Here is a 20,643-nt window from a genome sequence, read left to right as displayed (position 1 = left end):
ACAAAACCATAGGGATGGAGAACAGAGGCATCTGGGGTCAGGGAAGGGAAGCCGTGACTGCCAAGGAGCAGCCGAGGGAGTCTCCTTGCCGTGGGGGAGCAGGTATCTTGACTGTGGGAGTGATGCGAACTTAGACTTGTGATAAAATGTCACAGAACTATACACAAAAATATACACAGGAACAATGAGTGCACTCAAAAACTGGGGAAATCCAAGTAACGCCCGAACCCCAGCTGATTTTATGTATTGTGTCAACCTCCGTTTCCTGATTTTGATGTGTCACGTTATGTAACACGTTACCTTCGGGGGAGACTGGATGGTGGGTACACAGGATCTCCCTGTACTCAATCATTGCAACTTCTTCTGAGTCTATAACTATTTGAAAATATAAAGTTAGAAACAAATGCTTCTGCTGAAGAAAGGATTCCAGCTACTAATGAACCATACTTATGAAGCAATTTAGTCAAAGACTGGTATCCTTTCCCAGATGAACAGTGAAGACTCTTGATTCAGCATCCATGCGCTTAGTATCCAGGCGGGCAGGTCCTCAGGCATGTAATGTAAAGCAGTGACTATCTCCCTAACTTCCCTTGAAGCGACAGCATCAGGAAACTTCAGAGCGAGCAGGGACCCTACAGACAACTCAGGATCTGTAGGTCACACCTTCAGGCTACACCTCTGGGTTCTGGTGTCCTCATTTATAATGAGGGCTTTGTCCTACATTCTTGGTAAGGTCCTGCCAGGTTCTAAATATTGTAATCCACAACTTCACAATATAAACTACAGAAACTTTAAAGGCGATCTTATAAATTTTGCCTCAATTATTTATTGCATGAGACAAATACCTCCACTTACATTGACTGCAAATGTGGATGCAGAAATGATCTATTTATTATTTAACAACATCTCACATATTATAAACACTTGGAGAGTAAAGGACCTGGGCTAATTTGTACCACTTAGCTAAGGTGGATAATTTTCCAGAATAGAGGGTCTGGGCAGCTTTCTTGAGATGACATACCATTACATATTCCTTGTGCAAAACACATGGCTTTTATCGTGTCTCCCAGCTACTATGGGTCCACTGACTGCCCAGGAGACCTACCAAATCAATCCTGGGGAGAGTCTGGCCAGACATGAAGTTAGGAAGCTTTAAAAAGTGGCCACTGTCATTTGGGAATAAATGAAGATAATGCTCTCTAAACAACCAGAATGACTTAAGTTTATTTACTCACCTCAACTACTTTTCTTCAGGGAATGCTAAAAACTGATTACCTCGGGGAAATGGAGCCCACCACAAAAATAGGCTCAGAATCCCCCTGTGCTGTGTCTGGCTGTGCCTGGCGTGGTGACAGCATGCATACACAAAACAATCTTAATTAACAGCAGTAACATCTTGTTTTGTGGTACTGATTTCCCTTAAGTTTATAACAATTACATCACGGTCTTACAAAAAAAACCTCACAAAAAAGCAAAACAAAAACAAAATTAGCAACTCATAGCATCTGTGTAATCATTTTATTAACAAAAGGAACCCATAGGGTTCAAACAAGAGTACAAAATACAGTCTTTTTTTTCCTGTGGGTTAAATTGTTACATTTTTAATAACAAAAATAAAAAAGTTTTCATAGTTAACTTATCAAAAACATAACCTCTGCCTAGTGAGTTTCTTATTGTGCAAAATGAAAACATTAACAAGTCCTGCCCATGGAGGACTGTGTGTGCCAAAAGCTGCACATTTTCAATTTCAAACTTTTTGCATCAAAAAGAAAATTCTAAGGCCTCGGTTTCTTTGCCAACTAAACAAGAGGGGGATATAAAAGCAAATACAGCAGCTAAATTTTTACCTTCATTTTCAAGTATTCTCTGTTCCAATGTAGAATTTTCTACATTCATAAAATCATTTCTTGATTATAAGAAGGTATGCGGTTTCCTACCTGACTGCTTAAGGTCAGACACACCAATACCAATTCAAGGCAAATCAGACCTTTTAGCTATTCTCTTCTGTGCTACAAAAGCAGCTTTCCCTCACCGCTGCGGGCACACGTCCTGATTTCTCCAACACAGGTGATCAAACAAGCCCAGGGAAGGGTTCCACTAAGCAGCTGCTTTTCTACATGGAGCCATAACGAAACCTTCTCCTCCTCCTCACCGTCTGTTTTGGAATCATGGAGATGGACTGCGTCTTGACAAGGCATGTAAACTACAACTTAGAAGTCAAGAAGGAGTTGAAGATGATCGTTTTTAAAGTAAACAGAAAACTGTTTAGACAGCACTTAAATATACACAGCTGTCTAAAAACACATAAAAAACAAAGCAAAATAAAAAAACCAAAGCAGGGAGTAAAGTTTTGTGACAACTTTCGTACCACAATTCCGTATAACAGTTTTGACCTGTGATTTTAAACAATGGCTGACAAAGAAAGAAATGCTTACGATGCTTACAGAGAAGAAAGGTATGTCCAGAAGGGCGAAAAGCATACATTTACCTAATGTCTATAGAAAAATCCCTGATTAAATGGCCAACTAATTTTTAAATACAAAATTTAACCTTAGAAGGACTTTTCTATTTCTAACTGAATATACTGATTGAAAGACAAATTAATCGTTCTGCTGAATGAAGTACAGCGTTGGAAGCACCAGGTTTCTGGATCAAACCCTTAGGACACGGAAAAAACCAGAGTACTCAGCCGGTCCACCGTGGGAATCCCTACCTCCCTTCCACTTAGTGTCCAGATATGCTCTCAGCTCAGGAAACCAACAGATCAAAGGAAAAGCAAGTGAACCTGCGGCCATGACTAGAGGGGAGAGGGCACAGCAAAACACTGCTCAGTCTTTTAGCAGCAACGCAATCTTGTTGGTCTGAATATCCTGAGGTTAAACGATAATAAAATATTGCACCAAACAATAAACAAAATCACAGTTTGAATAGATTACTAAAGAACTGGAATAACAAAGCACAATGCAGTGACAGCCCTCAGCAGACTTAAGTCCCTTGGCAGGAATTAAGTTTGTGTCTTTTTTCAAATGGTATTTCTACCCTCTTTTGATTTTGCATCTATTCTGAAATACCCTTTCATGTGCAGACATTAACTTCCGTCTAATGCTGACCGTACAGACTGCTCCCTTGGTTCAGGTTCAGATTTAGTGATAGTGAGATGAGTCTGTACTGCAAATGAGCAGAAACTCCAAAGATGACGTGTCAGGCCTGGAGTTGTAAAACCTGTCAGATAACCCCTCTAGAGGTAGGTGAAGAAAAAGGCTTTTTTCGGTTGTTTTTTTCTGTGTAGTTATCAAGGCATCCTGAGGATGCAACCTTTTTTTATCCCCTTCTTTTTCTAATATGCTCATAGGTAAATAAGACATGAGGAAAACCAAACATTTATCCTGTTAAAGTACTTAAAGGGGTAAAAATTACAGCTTTCAACATGTTTTCATATTGAAATTCATCTTTCCCCTCTGAATTGATACGCCTTTCAAAGGGCTCTTTCGTGGTTTCATAATACTGTATAGGCAACTCAGAAACTACATCTTAAACTACCAATGAAGGAGTGAAAACCGGACCTCGTGAGACCACAGTCTCAGGAACCGATTCTTTCCAGGACTTCCGTCCTACGGAAGGAAGGTGGTGAGAAGTCACACGGACTCCGACAGCCAAGGGTCTCACATGGCGCTCAGACAGGAGTACGCCACCTCCCCTTCATGCACACCCTTGGGCTGCTACCTTCTCCAAAATCAAGTCTCCTCCCTGTGAGTCCGTACTGCCTTAAAGCTTACGATACTTTTGTTCCACTTTGAAACCCTTTTTAAAGGTATACTCCCATAGTGTTCCCACTATTTACACTGATTCCTCTCTCTCGGGTCAGTGCAGGCGCCCCGCACCCTTCACTTACTCTATCACCATCAGGACTTCCATTACACTCTGTGACTTTTCACATCTTCACATCCCATTATTTAAAGGGGACATATGGGGATATCATAAACTTGTGCAACAATCCTGTTGGCCCACTGGAAAGTTCCCATATTCTTTAATTTCTGTCACCTTTGGTCTTGATGGTCACTTATGTTCTTGAGTTCATCATCCCGCCTTCTTCCCCAAAAAGGCAGGAGGAAAGAACCCACATTCTAATTTGATGATGAACACAGTGATTTCTGGAATACGTTCAGAGAATGAAGGAAACAGGCTGGGTGTCTTCTACATCGCTAGGATGTGGATCAACCTGAGAAAAAGAGCAGACCGAGGTTACTCCTGTAGCATTCTTCAAGATGATGCCGGTATCCGTTTCTTCTTACATCATGGCTTATAAATCAAGCTGCTTTGAGCCTGGGATTATTGCAAGTCCCGGCAGGCTGCTTAAGTTCTCTGTATTCCACGGCCACATACAACACCTTAAGGGCAATCCATGGAACTTTACATGCATGCTATAGATCACGAGGAAAATACTGCAAAATGTGGTAATCTATCACCGTAAAATAAAAAAAAAATTTACATGCATCCCTTACTAATTAGGAATCAGCAACATGCACTTAGAAAAGCTTATTTACAAAGAACACAAGAGCAGTCTAGCTTTCTCTTGCTCTGTTACCTCTGAGTAAAGAGGCGGGGGCTGAAAGCGGAACTCCTGTATGCAGGCAAACACGGGGCAGCACGCTTCCTCCTCACAGTCAGGGGGTGGAGGGTACGGAGGAACGTGTCTCGAGAATTCTTCCTCTGACACCACGTCCGCGTAATTTGGTGGTGCTGAAACGAAATTGGAGCGGAGTCTAAGAAATCCATGTAAAAACTAGTTACATTCTCTCTTCTCAAATCTTACAAAAGCAAGAAATTTAGCTAAATTTGATGACAAAAAGATGGTATTTTTCCCTCTAATCAGCAAATTTTTGTGCTCATTACAACAAAAAATATTTACTAGATTCTTTTACTAGACTCCTACTAACATTGGTTATATTTTAATCTTTTGAGATGTGTGTTATAGTCTAGAAACAAAAAAAAATCATTGAAATGTGCTACAAAAAATACATAACTCCCTATTCTTTTATTCTAGTTTTCAGTGCTTTACTATTATAAATCCAAATCAGGAGACACAGATTTTATTCTGGGATCTGCCACTGGCAGCTTTCCATTCTAGGTAAGCTAAACTCTCACGGTCCCTTTCCAGAATAACGTTTTATGATTTTACTAGAAGAGTCAGGATAGCTGTAGTGCAGCAGTAACTGTCACCTGAACACTTACTGTCACACGCATCCCATTCTCAGGGACTCTGTGTGAAACTTCATTCTGAAAGAACCTCAAAATATTTTACCTTCAGGCTGTTCGGGCAGAGTCAGTGTCAACCAGCTCATATCCACACTGAACTGGCTGGCAATGCTGGAGTTTCTGCTACCAAAACCATTATACGGAATTGTGCCAATCACTAAGGGCAGCTCAAGCATCAATTTTTTAGCACCAGGAATGTGAATATACACCTAACATGAAAAAAAAAAGAGGGGGGAGAGAGGGGCACAAACATAAGTTAAACAACATGGTAGATATCCCAATTAACATATTTTTTCATAGAAACAAATGCCTTTGTTGCCTGCCACCATGCCCAACATAATTGTAAATTGTCCTGACCAAAAGAGACGAAGAACAAACCAAATGAAAATCACACAAAATACAGTGAATGCTCTGTGATGGGGAACTGCGGCCTTAACACACTTCATTTTAAGTCAGCAGGGCTTACACAGTAACTATAGAAAATTATATACATAGTATGTATGTATACATACATACTATGTATGTATAGAAAATTACATACATAGTAACTATAGAAAATTAAGTATATGTTCTCAACATAACAAGCACTCCTTAATGAACCTTAATTCTTTCATGTTATTTAACTGAATTCCTTAGGGGGATAGTTTTTGATTAAAAACGAAGGCCAATCTTCATACCTTCCACAATCTGTTGTACTGCTGACATAAAATGACATTTTCCTAGATATAAAATGTACATATTCACAGTAACATGGCACCAGTTATTGCTCCATTCTCCATATTTTTAATTTTAAAAAGAGCTCTGCTTACAGCTAAGGAATAGTCTACTCTGATAATGCAGCAATCCAGGATGGATGGAGTAACAGGAGGAATTTTCAGAGTCTTCCCGTTCCATATGTCGGTGCTCCCAGAAGCAATGTGGTTTCCTCGCACATTGGCAACCATGTGCCGGACAGTCTTTATTTTCCCACTAGCCAAATATGTCTGGGTTTGGAAAATAGCAGCTTTAGGAACAATCAGACGAGAGGAACAATTCTCAATTTCTGCATAGATTGGAATAGCTTCTCCTAAAAAGAAAACAAAACACCTTCAGAGACTTCAGAAAGTTCTCACTGCAGTGAAATAGAGCCTTACCAACCAAGACTGAAAGGTTGCAACACAACTTTAACAAGTTGAGAACCTGATGAAAAAGGTGTATTGTAAATCTGAGAGAAATAAAAATTCACTGCAGGTTGTGGTAGATACTGTTTTCTAATTATTGCATTATTCACTTTTCTAAAATACCAATATTAGGTTACTGATTCTAAAAATATGTAAATGACTAATATACATAAAAACTAAGACATACAACAAAAGATTGAGTACTATGTTAAGTACAAAACATCACTAACAAACTCATTTGTGCCTATAAATTAAAATCTGCTCAACAGGAGAACAAAGCCTTTGCTTTTAAGGAATTGAAGTTATGGCACAAATACAACAACGGACGGAGTAGCCAAGTTTTACATCTGCATTATACATGCACGGTCATACCATTCCACACGACATTCACTCCCAACACGCCAGAACCTGGGGTGGGCCCAGTCCTCTGCAGGGCATTGGGCCCTTCACACATGGTCGTCCTAACATCAACCTGACTGTTCATGCCCTAGACTCAAGCCCACATATGTGTATTCCTAGCATGGAATCGAACAGTATTTTCACACTATGAGCGCTCTCTTCTGAGCAACACTGTTCTGGACATTCTTGAGCAACCTTAAAAGAAAATGCTGGCATTTCCCCCCAACTTCTAGTTTTAGTCTTAATTACTAAGTAACAGGATTGAAGTCAGAAATAGCAGGAGTTTTATTAGAATCTACTCATCCATTTAAAAATATTTAAATATCAATTATTCATATTGAAAAGAAAATTTTATTACTCACGTTTTAAAACAGTATAGATACATCATAAATTACAAAACACACTATTATAAAATCACTTAAAATTAGCTAATAAAACAAGCGACTCTTCCATTTGGACTTGCAGACATTTTGCTTACCATTACAGTAGCCCTTCCTTTCAATTTTGGCACTCAGCGAGACCGGACCAGAAGTGAAAATCCAACAGCCAACCATTTTCTCTTGAGTTTTCAATACAGGGGTCTTGAAAATTTCAAATAATAAAATGACTTTAATTAAACCAGTCTAAAAAATTCAGAGAACTTAAAATTACATCATTTTTCATTAAATAGTTGTAAAAACGTGTTCAAAAAAAATCCAACCTTTCTTATCCTCATGTGACATATTAGACAAAATACGTACCCAAAGACAAGCATTAAAAATCATTCCCTTTTTAGGAAAACTAAGGCGAATTTTCAGATTCAAATTAGGGTGACACCATCCTATTTTACCCTGTAGTCATTATATTTCTGGGTAATGATATAGCATTCCTTAAAAAAGCAATCAAAAACCATAGTAGTAGCTATTAACATGATAAAACTACTTTTCTTTTTAAAGGATTTTATGCATAGATCCAGTAAACAGAGAAATGGTATAAAAACAAATAATCAGAATGTTCTATTTGTTTTGGCACTTAAAATGTGGAATAAACAAACAGCCTTTTTCCCTTAATTCAAAATGTATTATCAGGCAGAAATTTCAAGTGTCCTTAACTTACAATGGTGTTCAGTTGTGAAATGGCAGTGCAAGCACATACCGAGTGTAACGGATCTGAAAGGTTATGGAATACACCTCCCCATTTTCTGTTCTAGAGTATCAAGAGAAGTGATCAAGACTTAAAATGCTCCGTTTACAAGATGTACAAACCAAAAGCTCATTGTAAAACCTAAAGTTGCAACATTTTATTTACAGAAAGAATAGTAAAGGATAAATATCATCTCTTTTTGGCAAAAAATAAAATCTCTTAAATCATTTGCCACAATGTCCATAAATAGCTTAGAAACAGTTAACTTCCTAGTTCTAAGCAGGTTTTTAAAAATACAAGACACAGCATCACCAATTTTCAGACAAGGTTTTAGCAGATGATAAGTTGTAGCTATGAGCCCGGCCAGCTGGTGCTGGCTATTTTATGATTTTGGCTGCAAGGGACTACGTGAGCCGGGCTTATCTGTTATATTTTCACAACCTAAAGGTGAACATTAGAGTCAATGCTATTTCATTTTCATCTGAAAATAGAGTTAAACAACTTTTTACTCCTGTTTTTTTCCTTATTTTTAGAAACATTGGCTAAAAAAGAAATCTACAATACTAAAAATACATCTTTGTAACATAGTATCATGATGGAAAGTTTAAATTACCCCAGTATTTTCTATGAAGTAAAAAAAATCATTCATTCATATTTAAATGAAGAACCATTAGGTCCTAGTAGCTATCATGAAAGTATAAGGTATAATTTTATATTATTTTGCTAATATGGGTTTAGATAAAAGAATCTAGCTCATTAGCTCCCATCTTGCCTATTCTGTTGTTACTTATAGCCTAATCTTTCTTATCAGTCTCTAGTATTTCTGGTGATTATCAGAAGTTCAATGCGTTAATGTGGCCAAATCTGTCACAAGGAGACGGTAAGTGAAAGGAGCTCCGCAGCAGCTGCGTGCACTTACTTAATGCTAGAAAATGACATGCAGAATGGAAGGAGACATAGCATAATGGCCTGGGCCTCAATAACAGGCTGGGCATGATTAATACTTTTCCATAATTACTGTTCCTCAACCTGCTATTATTGAAGAGTTTAGAATACCACAGCCCTGTGAATGTGGCCCCTCTGGTAAAAGTAACCACTCTCTCTGTGTGCATTATGATTATTAAGCCTTATTAATGCATTTCAAGCCCGTATAACTTTTTGGCAAAAGAAGCCCTGAACAACAGGGGCATAATCAATAGTATTAACACACTCAATTTGTAATTTGCCCAACCTAGAATCATATGTTTATAGTGAATGCCTATGGGTTACAAGATTGTATCAGAAAGTGACAGGACAGACCACCACTAAAACTGGCTAAATGTAGATACCACTATTGAAAGGAAGGAGGAAGTGAGGGAAGGAGGAAAAGGGGAAGAAAGAACTTACTAATAACGCTGGCGTGTTGACATCGATGTGACTTACAACCTGGAGTTCCCGTTTAACACTCTGATCAGGTACCTTGGGTCGTTCCAAAACCGCTCTCACACAGTACTGAATACTTCCATATTTCCCAGTGAACGAGGTTACCAAAGGTCTGAAATAAACCAGAGATTAACTGATGAGTTTACTTTTCAGTTAAATAAAACCAGGAAAAGCCCTTAAAATGTTGGTTTTGGTTAAAAGAAAAAAGTGAGTGAGTAGGGTAAGCCTACTCAGAGGCTGTTCAGGACAAGCACGCATACCTGAGTGTCAGAAGATAAGCAGTGCCCATCCATGGGGACAGACACGTTGCAGGGAAAGAAAATTGCAAAAGTTACATAGTTTCACTTACTCAGATGGAAGTTGAAAGCTAAACGGAAATTCATGTTTTCCAGGCTGTAATAAGAGGATGCTTTCGCCTAAAAAAGAACACATTTTATTTTAACTAATGTTAGTATCAGATCAAGAATTTTCACAACCTCAATCAATTTCTTAAAAGGTGATTTTCCTGGCTATAAGATCCAGTATACCCACAAAAGTTCATTTCACCGAGATTTAGAGAATTAAAATTTGAATCTGTTTGTATGAAGTTTAATCAGTTAGAAACCACAGACGGTGCTTCTATCTTCAAATAGACCAGTTATACAAGTAATTACCATTATATGTCAGAGTCCTGAGCTCTCATATACATATGTATGCATACACACACACGTATACATACACACGTGTGTATACACACAAACATGTTTACCCGACTCTTACATGAGATAACAACATTAAATTGGACCTACAACTAATTTAGCAAAAAACAGATCTACCTATTTTGGGTATACCACAAAAATCAGATACTGTACTCTTCGGGCAGAGACGGAAAAGGAGGTGAAAAATTTACTTGGAATATCATGAATACTGAGTATAACACTAAACAGCCAAACCAACAGGATAAGTTATTAAACAAGAGCCATGTATTTACACTCAAGCTCTACTGATTAATAGGGTATCCTGGTGGTTAATTTGGGATCTAGAATGGGCTTTGCCAAGCACGCCCCTGACTCCTTTCCTCCTGCTCTGGGTCAGCCAGCTCCATTTTATTTCATGCAGAGACTGATTCCTGATTGTGAGAAGGCCAAGATGCAAGGTGTGGACAGACTGTGCAAGGCCAGAGGCATTGCTGGAGCTCTGATGAATGCACAGAGCAAATCTGTACCATTCAGATCCAAAGCCAACGCCAGGGCTGTCAGTGGCCGTCAGGCATCTCTCTAGAGATACTTACAAACTTTCCCTTTCTTTCATGCTCACAGATTTACGTTTACAACTAAATTCTCTCATCAAGAGTGGGATGATTAAGATGAAGAAAAGGCAGCGCAGACTGAGAACTTTCTCTGAGATATGCCTGGTCACTTGATACTAAAATAGATTTCTACTGCATCCATTCACTTAAAAAAGTTTTAAAGGGCAGAAATCACTTAAATGCTCAAATTCTAAGACCTTAATTCAGTTCACATTTCAACCTTGTACTTTTAGAAAACAGGAACGCATTATTGGCCCATTAAGTCTTCTGAATCTATCCCCAAGTTTCAATGTGTAATATATTGGGGGAAAAAAAACCAAACCAAGTATTTGCCACTTAAGGTCATTCAAATAGAACTACTCCACAGATGGGTGACTTGGAGGCAAAACAAGCCACAGGGACGTGAGACCATGCCAAATGACAATGTCAGAGTGAGCCCCCGGGGCTCAGCTGTGCCCAGGAGCTGCCCCGTGAGCCCCAGCAGAGCAGCGCCACCTCTCCACTGTATAGCTGTTGAGTGAGGGGCTCAAGGCAATCCCCGTGCTCATGAGAGAGCGGGGCAAAAATTCTAATTTGTAATCATTACATTACTGAATTCGACAAAGTACTTTACAATGTTTAAAAATGTGGATTTCGTTTGAGTTCAAAATTTATAGTATTTAGACGTCAGGCACTGTGGATATACAGATGAATAACTTCAATCCTCAAACAGACCCGAGGGAGGAAAGCAGACGCTTGTACACAAGTAATGACCACAGAGCGCTGGAGCCAGCTGGGGCGGGGCAGCTGGCACCTTAAGGACGAAGCCCACAGTGGTCATGAGGGTCTGCATGGCGATGAGTGGAAAGGGGTTTAGATGAAGTGAACAGCCTCAGGCAGGGCAGGATGTGCACGTGTGGAGGAGAAACTGCCCAGGATATTGAAAGAGGATGAGAGAGAGAAGTTCCCTCTGCATAGAAAAAACAAGAACTACAGGAACTGTAACCTTTAACATGAGAATTTCAATCACCGGAAAACATAAACAGGAAAAAAAAAAAAAACCTTGAGAAAGCTGAAAAACATGGGTTATAATATTTGGAATCAAATCTTTATTTTCATTCATTCATTCATTCATTTATAATTAAAAAGTTTCATGAACTGAATTATGTGCCCATTTCTGCTTCTGTATTTACGGCTCATCGCTTCTGCCGTATGCACTGAGGACTACCACAGCACAGGCAGACGTTTCATTCCCAACCCATCTGAGAGCCAAATCTTGTAATTCAGGGCACCCCTAAGCTGTGGGAGCTAGAAGACCATTACAGAGTTAGGGACTGGGGCTCAGGAAGGATGAGGGACTCATGAAACATCATACTGCTGGTGGGTGACCAAGAACTGCAACCAACTCTCTGGTCTGTTTTATCTCTCTACCACAATTCCTCAATAAAAATAGGAAGAAAATCAATCACAAGTATAGCAAGTAGTTGGGTTAGACTAACAATGCCAAAGAATTATCTGGGGAGATACTCTGAAAATGGATCCCAAAGCCACCCTCCTGAACATCTAAAAATTCTAAAAATCTCTTCAGGTGACTGAAACAGCTAGGTGTTGGAATCAAATGACCCTGAGAATCTATGACAATGTAAAGTTGCTAGGTTCTTCCAAGCTACAGATATTAGGAGGTACCTTTTTTCTCAACGAAGTCAACTAAAACAGACTATAGTTCTAAAGGAAAACATAATTTTTCCCAATATTTCTTATTCTCCATTCTAAAACAAGTGAAGATTTTAAAGTTGTCTGAGTTTAGGCATTCCATTCCATCAGAATGAAAAAAGAGGATCTGACTTGTGAATCAAAACACTATTTGTTAGCCCAGATTTTACCAATTTTTTTTTTCTGTACTCACAGGTCCAACTGCTACTAATCTTACATCTATTTACTCAGCAGTTAAGGGCCCAGAGATAGAGTCCCAAGTCCTGGACAAAAGCCAACTGAATACTTCTCTCTTCCATGCCCTTTATCCCAGTCGGCCATCTTGAAAATGTGCGTTGTGTCACTGGAGGAGGCATGTGGGAGCTGACCCTGGAAACCATACTGATGAACGGGCACCAAGGCAGGTGACAGCTGTCACCTAATACACTGCACTCGTTAATCCAAAAGACAGCTTTGGCTCCAAACATCTTTTTCCTCACTACAGTTTTTGGGATCACTCAATTCTCACAGACCCTGAAGGGTGAACTGTGGACAGTCTACTTCTCCATAGTATGACAAGGCAAAACTGCCCCTTCTATTGCTTCTGTGTAAGACACAGCGAGAGTCAAACACAGATACAATGCAGTTTACTCTCTAAGGAGGCAGAATCTGTACCATTATCTTATTTCATACACAAAAGCTTACGCTGATGAGGCAGAAAGTTAAAATACCTTCCACCAACTCAAAGACGACTAAGACTCACTGTTCTAGCATTTTCATGATTAACGGAATCAACTTTTGCACTTAATATTAACGGAACATCCCTGTAGTAGGTTCCCACATGGGCGCTTCTGGAAAAGCCTACACTATTAAATGGACTTCACAGGCGTGGACAAGAAGGGTAATGCTTCCTCCAGAAACTCTCACCGTGCCCAGATCCGGAAGACTCTAAAGGCTTATTGGGAGAGAGGGGGTAGGAAGAGGATGCAAAAGAAACAAAAAGAAGCAAAGAATGAAGACAAGGAATATGATGCAGAGCCAGAACTCTTAAGTCACCCCGCTCCCCAGAAGAGGCAAACCAAGGATGATGCTCAAGTCGACAAACCCTTCTTTGGAACTTCTACCCCTCAGGAACTACTTCCCCCTCCCCAAGATTGAGGTTTTGCTAACTCATCATGAACCAAGAACGTGTAGGCCCCGGATAGGAAGAAGGGGAAGCCCATAAAACACTGGGCACCACAGCATGCAACCTCCTAGACTCTGATTGCGCCCGCCATTTCTGAGGTCAGAAAGGACAGGACCTAAATCCCCAGATCCGTGGTTTCTGCCTGATCGTCACCGGTTCCCAAGGCAACGGCTCCCTCCCAGAGCGGTCCTACAAAGTCCTGGGACGCCGGTGCCGGTCAGGCCCAAGCCAGCCGGGGGCGGGGCGGCAAGCAGAGAAGCACCCACCGCGCGCATCTCCCCTAGGCTGGGAGGCAGGGGGCGCAAGCATTGTTACCTGCCCATCATCTGCGACCAAACTGAGGCTCCCGCCGCCCCGGGTGTGGGTCCCACCCCCGGAAGCCCGCCCCCGCCCACCTGGCAGGTGGGCATCCGCGGGCGCGCCCCCTCCCAGCCCCTCCTCGGGTCTCCGCGGCCCGGCGGGGGCTCCAGGGCCGTGGCCCGCGCTCACCGGCCGGGGGCTCGCGCAGGCTCAGGCGCACATTCAGGTACTCCACCTCCGAGAGGGCGGCCGAGGCGGCGGCGCCAGCGCTCGGGCCCCAGGCAGCAGTGGCGCGGCCGTGGGCCTCCAGACGCAGCGCGCGCAGGGACACCGGCTCGGCGGCCTCCAGCAGCACGTGCCCCGCCACCGTCTCGCCGCTCGAGTAGCAGCCCTTGCGCTCGTCCTCGAAGACCAGACCCAAGCTCTTCACGCGGCCCTCGGAGCCCACGGCCGCCGCGGACCCCGCCTCGCCGCCCATCCCGCTGGGCGACGCGGCCGCGCCAAGGAGGTCGGCAGCGGCCCGGAGCCGGGGTCGCGAGCAGAGCGGCGCCGCTGTCACGGGCGCCCGCCGCACGCCGACAGCCGCCGCCGCTGCTGTGCGGTGCTCCGTGGAGCACAAGCGCGCGGTGGGGCCTGTCGCTTTAACAAACCCAGCTGGGACTGGAAAGGGGCCGGGACAGCCCACCCCCGGCGCGCGCCCATAGGCCGGCTGTGAGCCCCGCCTCGTGCCGATTGGTTGTAAATGGCTACTGAGTTATTTCATTGGCCCCCCCACGCACCGGCTGGCGCAGGTAGGTAGTGCGTGATCAGGGAGTGGTGACCAATCGGGATACGCAGGCGTGCACGTGCACAGGGCGCTTATTGGCTGGGGCAGGGCACGGTCCTGGGGCACTGACCAATGGTGAGGCGGTGCGCCCATGTGGACAGATAGTGGGAAACAGTATTTGTTAGGGAGGGGGCGGAAGAGGGAATCTCCGGCTCGCGGCGTGTCAGCCGTTCCTATGGTTACGAACGGGGGCGGGGTTTCTGGCAGCGTGAGGATTGTTTGCAGGAGTCACTGGGTTCACGCTGGAGCAAGAAGTTGTGGCTGCCACTGGCTTGTGTTTATGATTATGTCTGCACTATTCGAGAGGAAATAAATGTCCTGGAAAATGGAGCTCGGCAATATTTCCTTGTGAGATTTGGGGGTCAGTTTCCTCGGAATTTTAATGGGCAATTTGTCATCTGCTAACTTCCAGGTTCCTGAGACCTGCCTCTCCTCGGATTCAGAATTCCCAGCTTAACAGGGAGCCGCAGACAGGAAGAATGGAGGCTGCTGTTCTCAGTCTGGTACAACCCCTAAGGATTTCTGCTCCTAGGCTTACAGCGTCTCTAAACTGGGAATCGCTGGGACAGTAATTCTTCCGGCTCTAAATAAGGTCATCAGTCATGTTGTTTCTAAACAACACCAACCACCCAAGTTTCTGCCCCACCCGAAAGGATTTCCCGACTCAGTATCATAGTCCACGAAAACTTCCGTTTACCTTGATGAGTGGTTCTCCACCCTCACAGGTTCTTTTGCCTGTTTTCGTTTTCACTTTCTTCTTTAATCTTCTATTCCTGCTCTATTCTAAATTTCTTTTACCGTCTAGAATAACTGCCACTTTCTGGCCATCATTTTCTAACACTTTTATGTTCTTATAAAAATTCCAAGTTTGTGAGCCATCATGGATTGATTAATCTCATATTGAGATTTCAAATCTTTCCTGCTGATGTAGCCATTTTTTTTTTTCTTTTTTTGGGGGGGGAGGGCGTGGGTGAGAAGATTGGCCCTGAGCCAACATCTGTTGCCAAGCTTTGTCTTTTTGCTTCGGGAAGATTGTCCTAAGCTAACATCTGTGCCAGTCTTCCTCTATTTTATGTGGGATGCCACCACAGCGTGGCCTGATCAGCTGTGCTAGGTCCTCCCCTGGGATCTGAACCTGAGAACTCCGGGACACTGAAGCAGAGTGCATGAAATTAAGCACAATGCCACTGGCAGGCCCCTTTTTTATAAGGATATCAAGCTAAAGGTGGCTCTATTGCCCTCTTTGGGTTTAGAGATTATTAAGGTGGAACTTTAATGAGACTTTACAAGTTCAAAGTTTCCTTATCCCTTCTCAAAGAAAATGGAAAAGGCCAGAAATCCAGCTCTGCTTGAGGTTCTGAAATAGCTGTTATTCTCTGACCTCTTTATCTAGAAAGCCCCAATATGCTGTTACTCTGCCACTTTCCTGTGTAACACAACCTGATCTTATATATGTACTTGCGTATTGTCCATCACCCCCAATTGAAACTGAGAATTTGTTTTTATCATTGTTGTCCCTGTAGTGCCTAACACAGAGATGAGCATACAAGTGCTCAATAAATGTTTGTTGACTGACTGACTGACTGAATCCCAACTCATGTAGTTTTATTAGTTCTGCAATAAATGAATAGCACTCTGCCTCCTACTCTACTACACCTTCATCCTCTCTAGGCATATGTTCTTCTCTCTCTCCCCACCAAATTAAGTGGCTGGGAAAGGGGGAAGGACAATGCCATAACAGTGTCCGAAAGGCAGAATTGCGTATATGGCATTATGTGCTGAGAACGACCAGACTCTCTTTGTTCATTTGTCGGTTAATAATACTTTGACTACAGGTGGCAGCATGCGTGACCAATAGTGGCTTGAAGGATATGTGTGTTTCTTGTTTACTTAATAAGAAGTCCAATAGTAGGCATTCTCAGGGATGGTTCATCAGACTCCTTTTATCTCTCTCCTCTGCCACACTCAGTTCCCTTCCTGGTGTCATTGGTTACCACAGCTCTAGGTATCTTATCCTCATGAAACAGAATTCAAAAAATAAAGCAAGGGAGTCCATACCCACCAGAAAGGGGGGGCGGGGGTGTTTTTCCTTGTCCTCTTCTCTCTTCGCAGAAAGAAAATATATTTTCTGGAAGCCCCCACAGACTTCTTACATGTTATTGGCCAAAACTGAGCCATGTTTGCACTGATAGGTTATTAAATGGTAGAAGGAAATGAGGTTTTTACAGTTCACTCAGACGAATGATTCTTCTCTGCAGGCTGAACAAAATCAGGACTCACTTATCAAGGAAGAAGGGCAAACGGCTATTGAGTGGTCAAGCTAGAGCCATTTCACTGGCTAATCTGAGTCTGACCAAGTTTGCTATAGAGCAGAGCTGCCTCAGCTAGAGCTTAAAAAAGGAGGATAAACAAACAATAGCTATTCTACAGCTAGACAGGAGGTAATTACATGACGATCCACCTCTTTCACAGATAAAATTTCCATTTTTATTGTGCATTCATTATAGCAGGCCTTCAAGTTCAGCTAACGTTAATATAGCAGCATATAAGTTTTTAAAAAATCCAATCTGACAGTCCCTGTCTTTTAATTGGTGTTTTTAGACCATTTACGTGCAATGTAATCATTGACATGGTTGGTATTATGTGTATCCTTTTATTATTTGCTTGGTTCATGCCTTTGTGTGTGTGTGTGTTTCTCCATTCCCCCTTTCCTGCCTTATTTTCAATTATTTGAATATATTTTAGTAATCCATTTAAATCTATCCATTGAGTTTTGGACTATATCTCTTTGTAGTTTTTTTAAAGCAATTATTCTAGGGATTAATATCCCTCTTTATGTCATAGTTGGCATGTATATTACATCCACGTGTATTGACAACCCCACCAGACAGTATTCACATTTTTGCTTCAGATAGTCATACTTTTTTTTTTTTTAAAGATTGGCACCTGTGCTAACATATGTTGCCAATCTTTTCTTTTTCTTCTTTTTCTCCCCAAAGCCCCCTGGTACATAGTTGTATATTCTAGTTGGGAGTGCCTCTGGTTGTGCTATATGGGATGCCACCTCAGCATGACCTGATGAGTGGTACCATGTCCACGCCCAGGATCCAAACCAGAAAAACCCTGGGCTGCCAAAGCGGAGAACGTGAACTTAACCACTCAGTGATGGGGCTATCCCCTAATCATGCATATTTTAAAGAACACAACAGAAAAATAGTCTATTGTAATTACCCAGATGTTTAGTATTTCTATTGCTCTTTCTTTGTTCCGGAAGTTGCAGGTTTCCTCAGGGAACATTTCAGGTTGAAGAATTTCCTTTAGTATATGTTTTAGAGAAGGTCTCCCTGCAGTGAATTCTCCTAGTTTTCCTTCCTCTCAGAATGTTTTTATTTTGACATTCTTGCTGAAAGATATTCGTGCTGGATATAGAATTCTGGCTTGGCAGTTGGCAGTTCTTTTCTTTGAGCATTTTACAGATGTTATTCCATTGCCTTCTGAGAACCTTGATAACTGATGAGAAAACAGGCATTTCTTCAAACTGTTATTTCCTCATATGTAAAGGGTCATTTTTTTTCTGTCTGCTTTTAAGGGTTTTTCTTTAGCTTTAGTTTTCAGTAATTTGATTATAATGTGCATGGGTTTGATTTTCTTTGAATTTCTTCTGTTTGGGGTTTTCTGAGGTTCTTTATGTCTTTCACCGAATTTATGTTTCTGCGTTAGATGTGAGATATTGGAAAATTATATCAGAGTCTTAAGGACCTGTGGGACAATATAAAAAAAATGAGGATTCCCTCACACTCCAGACTGTGGGGTCCTCTTTTCCCATTTCGTCTCGCCAGAAAGATAAATTTTCTCCTTGGATTTTAGGTTTCTGTGCCACTGCCACTGCCGCCACCACCACCACCACCACCACCACCATCACCACCTCAGCACAGCTCCAGGGTGGGAGCCACCCTGAGGGGAGGACCAGGAGAAAAAAGAGAAAAAAAGAAAAAAGCAAAATCTATGTCAATCTGTATTGATATAATTAAATGATTACGTAAATAAATAAATGGAGGTGAAGAGACAAATCTTTCTTTTTTTAAAGATTGGCACCTGAGCTAGTAGCTGTTGCCAATCTTCTTTTTTTTTTTTTCCTCCCCAAAGCCCACTGGTATATAGTTCTATGTTTTAGTTGTGGGTCCTTCTAGTTGTGGGATGTGGGATGCTGCCTCACCGTGGCCTGATGAGTGGAGCCATATCTGTGCCCAGGATCTGAACCGGCGAACCCCTGGGCCACAGAATCGGAGCGCATGAACTTAAGCGCTCGGCCACGGGGCCGGCCCCGAGACAAATCTTCTTTACAGAAGAGTTCCCAATAATTGATGTAGATTCTCCTCCCTCTCTCCTTGAGGGTGTGCTAGACTTGGTGACTTGCTTCCAAGACAGCAAACGCTATTTTGGGCAGATTAACATCACCAGTTTTAGGTTAGGTTGATAGCATGTAACCCTGGTAGGACATCTTGAGAAGGGCACTTCACCTCTTTGATATCCCTCCCCAAATCCAGAACTGCAGTCTAAGCATGAGCAAGACATCAGGCACACCCAATTTGAAGGACATTCCACAAAACACCTGGTGAGTACTCCTCAAAACTCTCAAGGCTGTGAAAACAAGGAACGAGTGAGAAGCTCCCAGACCAGAGAAGACTAAGGAGCATGAGCACTAAAGGCAGCATGGTCTCCTGGATGGGATCCTGTGGCAGAAAGAGGACATTAGTGGAAAATTTAGGGAATGCAGATGAAGCCTGGAGTTTAGTAATAGTAATGTCCAAGTCTTGGTTTCTTAGTTTTCAAAAATGGACCAGGGTCATATAAGATGTTAACAACGTGGGAAACTGGGCGAGGGGTGCACGGAACTCTGTACTACTACCTTTGCAGGTTTTCTGTAAATCTAAAATGATTCCAGAGTAAAACTTTACTTAAGACAGCAACAACAGCAGGGATGTTTTCCATGCTCTCCTCCTTGCAGGAACCCTTTTTCTTGGTTCTCTGACTAAGATAGGGGTTCTCTTGGTCGTTCACTACCCGTGCCTGCTTTGTAGTTCCATGCTGGGGATCCCCGCACTTCCAAGCCTGGAAGTAAAAAGAGAGAAAACCCTCCACAAAACTCAGCTTGGTATCGTTTGCTTTTGAAGTTTTGACTTCCGTCCCCAAGCCACTTGCTATTGTCAGTGCTCAGATAGTTGCTGCTCTTCTCCCCTTCTTCCTTTTCCTCCTCCTCCTTTTTTAATTTTTTTTTTCCCCAGAGTTTTAGTTGTAAACACTGGGGGAGAGAGGCTATAGTGTGCTGACTCCATGTTGCCTAGCACCAGAATTTATCTTTCCTGATCTTCCAGGAAATTAATCGCTGCATAACAACCAACACTCGCTCGTTATCTTTTTGTGTAGTGCACACCTTTCATCTCGGTTTTGCCTAGACATTTTTATCTTGTAAATTTAATTTGTGCTCACTCACACTTAGATCTTAATTTAGGGGCTGCACCTATATGCCTGCTGATGTTTGAAATTCATTTATTGCTTGAATTCCTGTTTCACAATCAGAAATAAAGTGTACAAAGCAAAGATCTCTAGGAAGAAGGAGAAGGACCTAACCTCTATCAAACAGCCCCTGGACGCCAGTCTGGATGCTCGGCATATGCAGTCCCATTCAACCTCACGATCACCCTGTCAAGGGGCATCTTGGGACAGAGGTTCCAGTTTGCAGACAAGGAGCCCCAGGTCTAGAAAGATGGAGTGCCTTGCTTCACATTCCAGAGCCAAAAAGTGACAGGGACAAGGTCAGAACCAAGATCTTCTGTCTTCGTTACACTGCCTTCAATGTCGAAAGTAAAGGGAAAAGAGAAAGGAAGGAAGGGAGGTGGAATGGAAGAGAAATGAAGAGGGAAGAAGATGAACTTATTTTAATAAGTAGGAAGAGCAGATATAAGCCACCACCAGGATGGCTTCCCTTCCATCGTGCTACATGCGCTGTTGA

The 20,643-nt window shown here is 42.2% G+C and overlaps 1 protein-coding gene and 1 long non-coding RNA gene across 3 annotated transcripts; one reads left to right on the top strand and one right to left on the bottom strand.

Annotated features, from left to right (window-relative positions):
• Positions 1-1,503: 1,503 nt before the first annotated feature.
• Positions 1,504-14,746, bottom strand: ARRDC4 (arrestin domain containing 4). Of its 2 annotated transcripts, none has more exons than XM_023651089.2 (8): positions 13,994-14,746; positions 9,709-9,775; positions 9,324-9,471; positions 7,294-7,396; positions 6,066-6,322; positions 5,303-5,465; positions 4,586-4,740; positions 1,504-4,219 (listed from the first exon to the last, which is right to left on the bottom strand). In XM_023651089.2, the coding sequence occupies exons 1-8, from the start codon at positions 14,280-14,282 to the stop codon at positions 4,163-4,165; spliced, it is 1,239 nt and encodes a 412-aa protein (XP_023506857.1). In that variant the 5' UTR covers positions 14,283-14,746; the 3' UTR covers positions 1,504-4,162. The 2 variants fall into 2 exon arrangements, with proteins under 2 accessions (XP_023506857.1, XP_070123797.1); XM_070267696.1 differs by lacking the exon at positions 13,994-14,746 and adding an exon at positions 13,620-13,785.
• A 108-nt stretch (positions 14,747-14,854) lies between these two features.
• On the top strand, positions 14,855-18,700 carry LOC106782183 (uncharacterized). The gene is made up of 2 exons (XR_011439001.1): positions 14,855-14,991; positions 18,498-18,700. It is a non-coding gene; the product is annotated as an uncharacterized lncRNA (long non-coding RNA).
• Positions 18,701-20,643: the final 1,943 nt, after the last annotated feature.

This window comes from Equus caballus, chromosome 1, assembly GCF_041296265.1.
Source record: "Equus caballus isolate H_3958 breed thoroughbred chromosome 1, TB-T2T, whole genome shotgun sequence".
Classification (NCBI taxonomy): domain Eukaryota; kingdom Metazoa; phylum Chordata; class Mammalia; order Perissodactyla; family Equidae; genus Equus; species Equus caballus.
Note: the sequence above shows the minus strand (reverse complement) of the source record. Positions and strands in the feature narration are given on the sequence as shown.

Excerpts from the sequence above, each read along its gene's own strand:
- ARRDC4 (XM_023651089.2), bottom strand. The coding sequence starts at position 14,282 with ATGGGCGGCGAGGCGGGGTCCGCGGCGGCCGTGGGCTCCGAGGGCCGC. Across the intron at positions 7,397-9,323 it reads TCAACACGCCAGCGTTATTA|ACCCCTGTATTGAAAACTCA; the intron begins GTAAGTTCTTTC and ends GAAATTTTCAAG. Across the intron at positions 4,220-4,585 it reads CCCCGCCTCTTTACTCAGAG|GTTGATCCACATCCTAGCGA; the intron begins GTAACAGAGCAA and ends TCTTTTTCTCAG.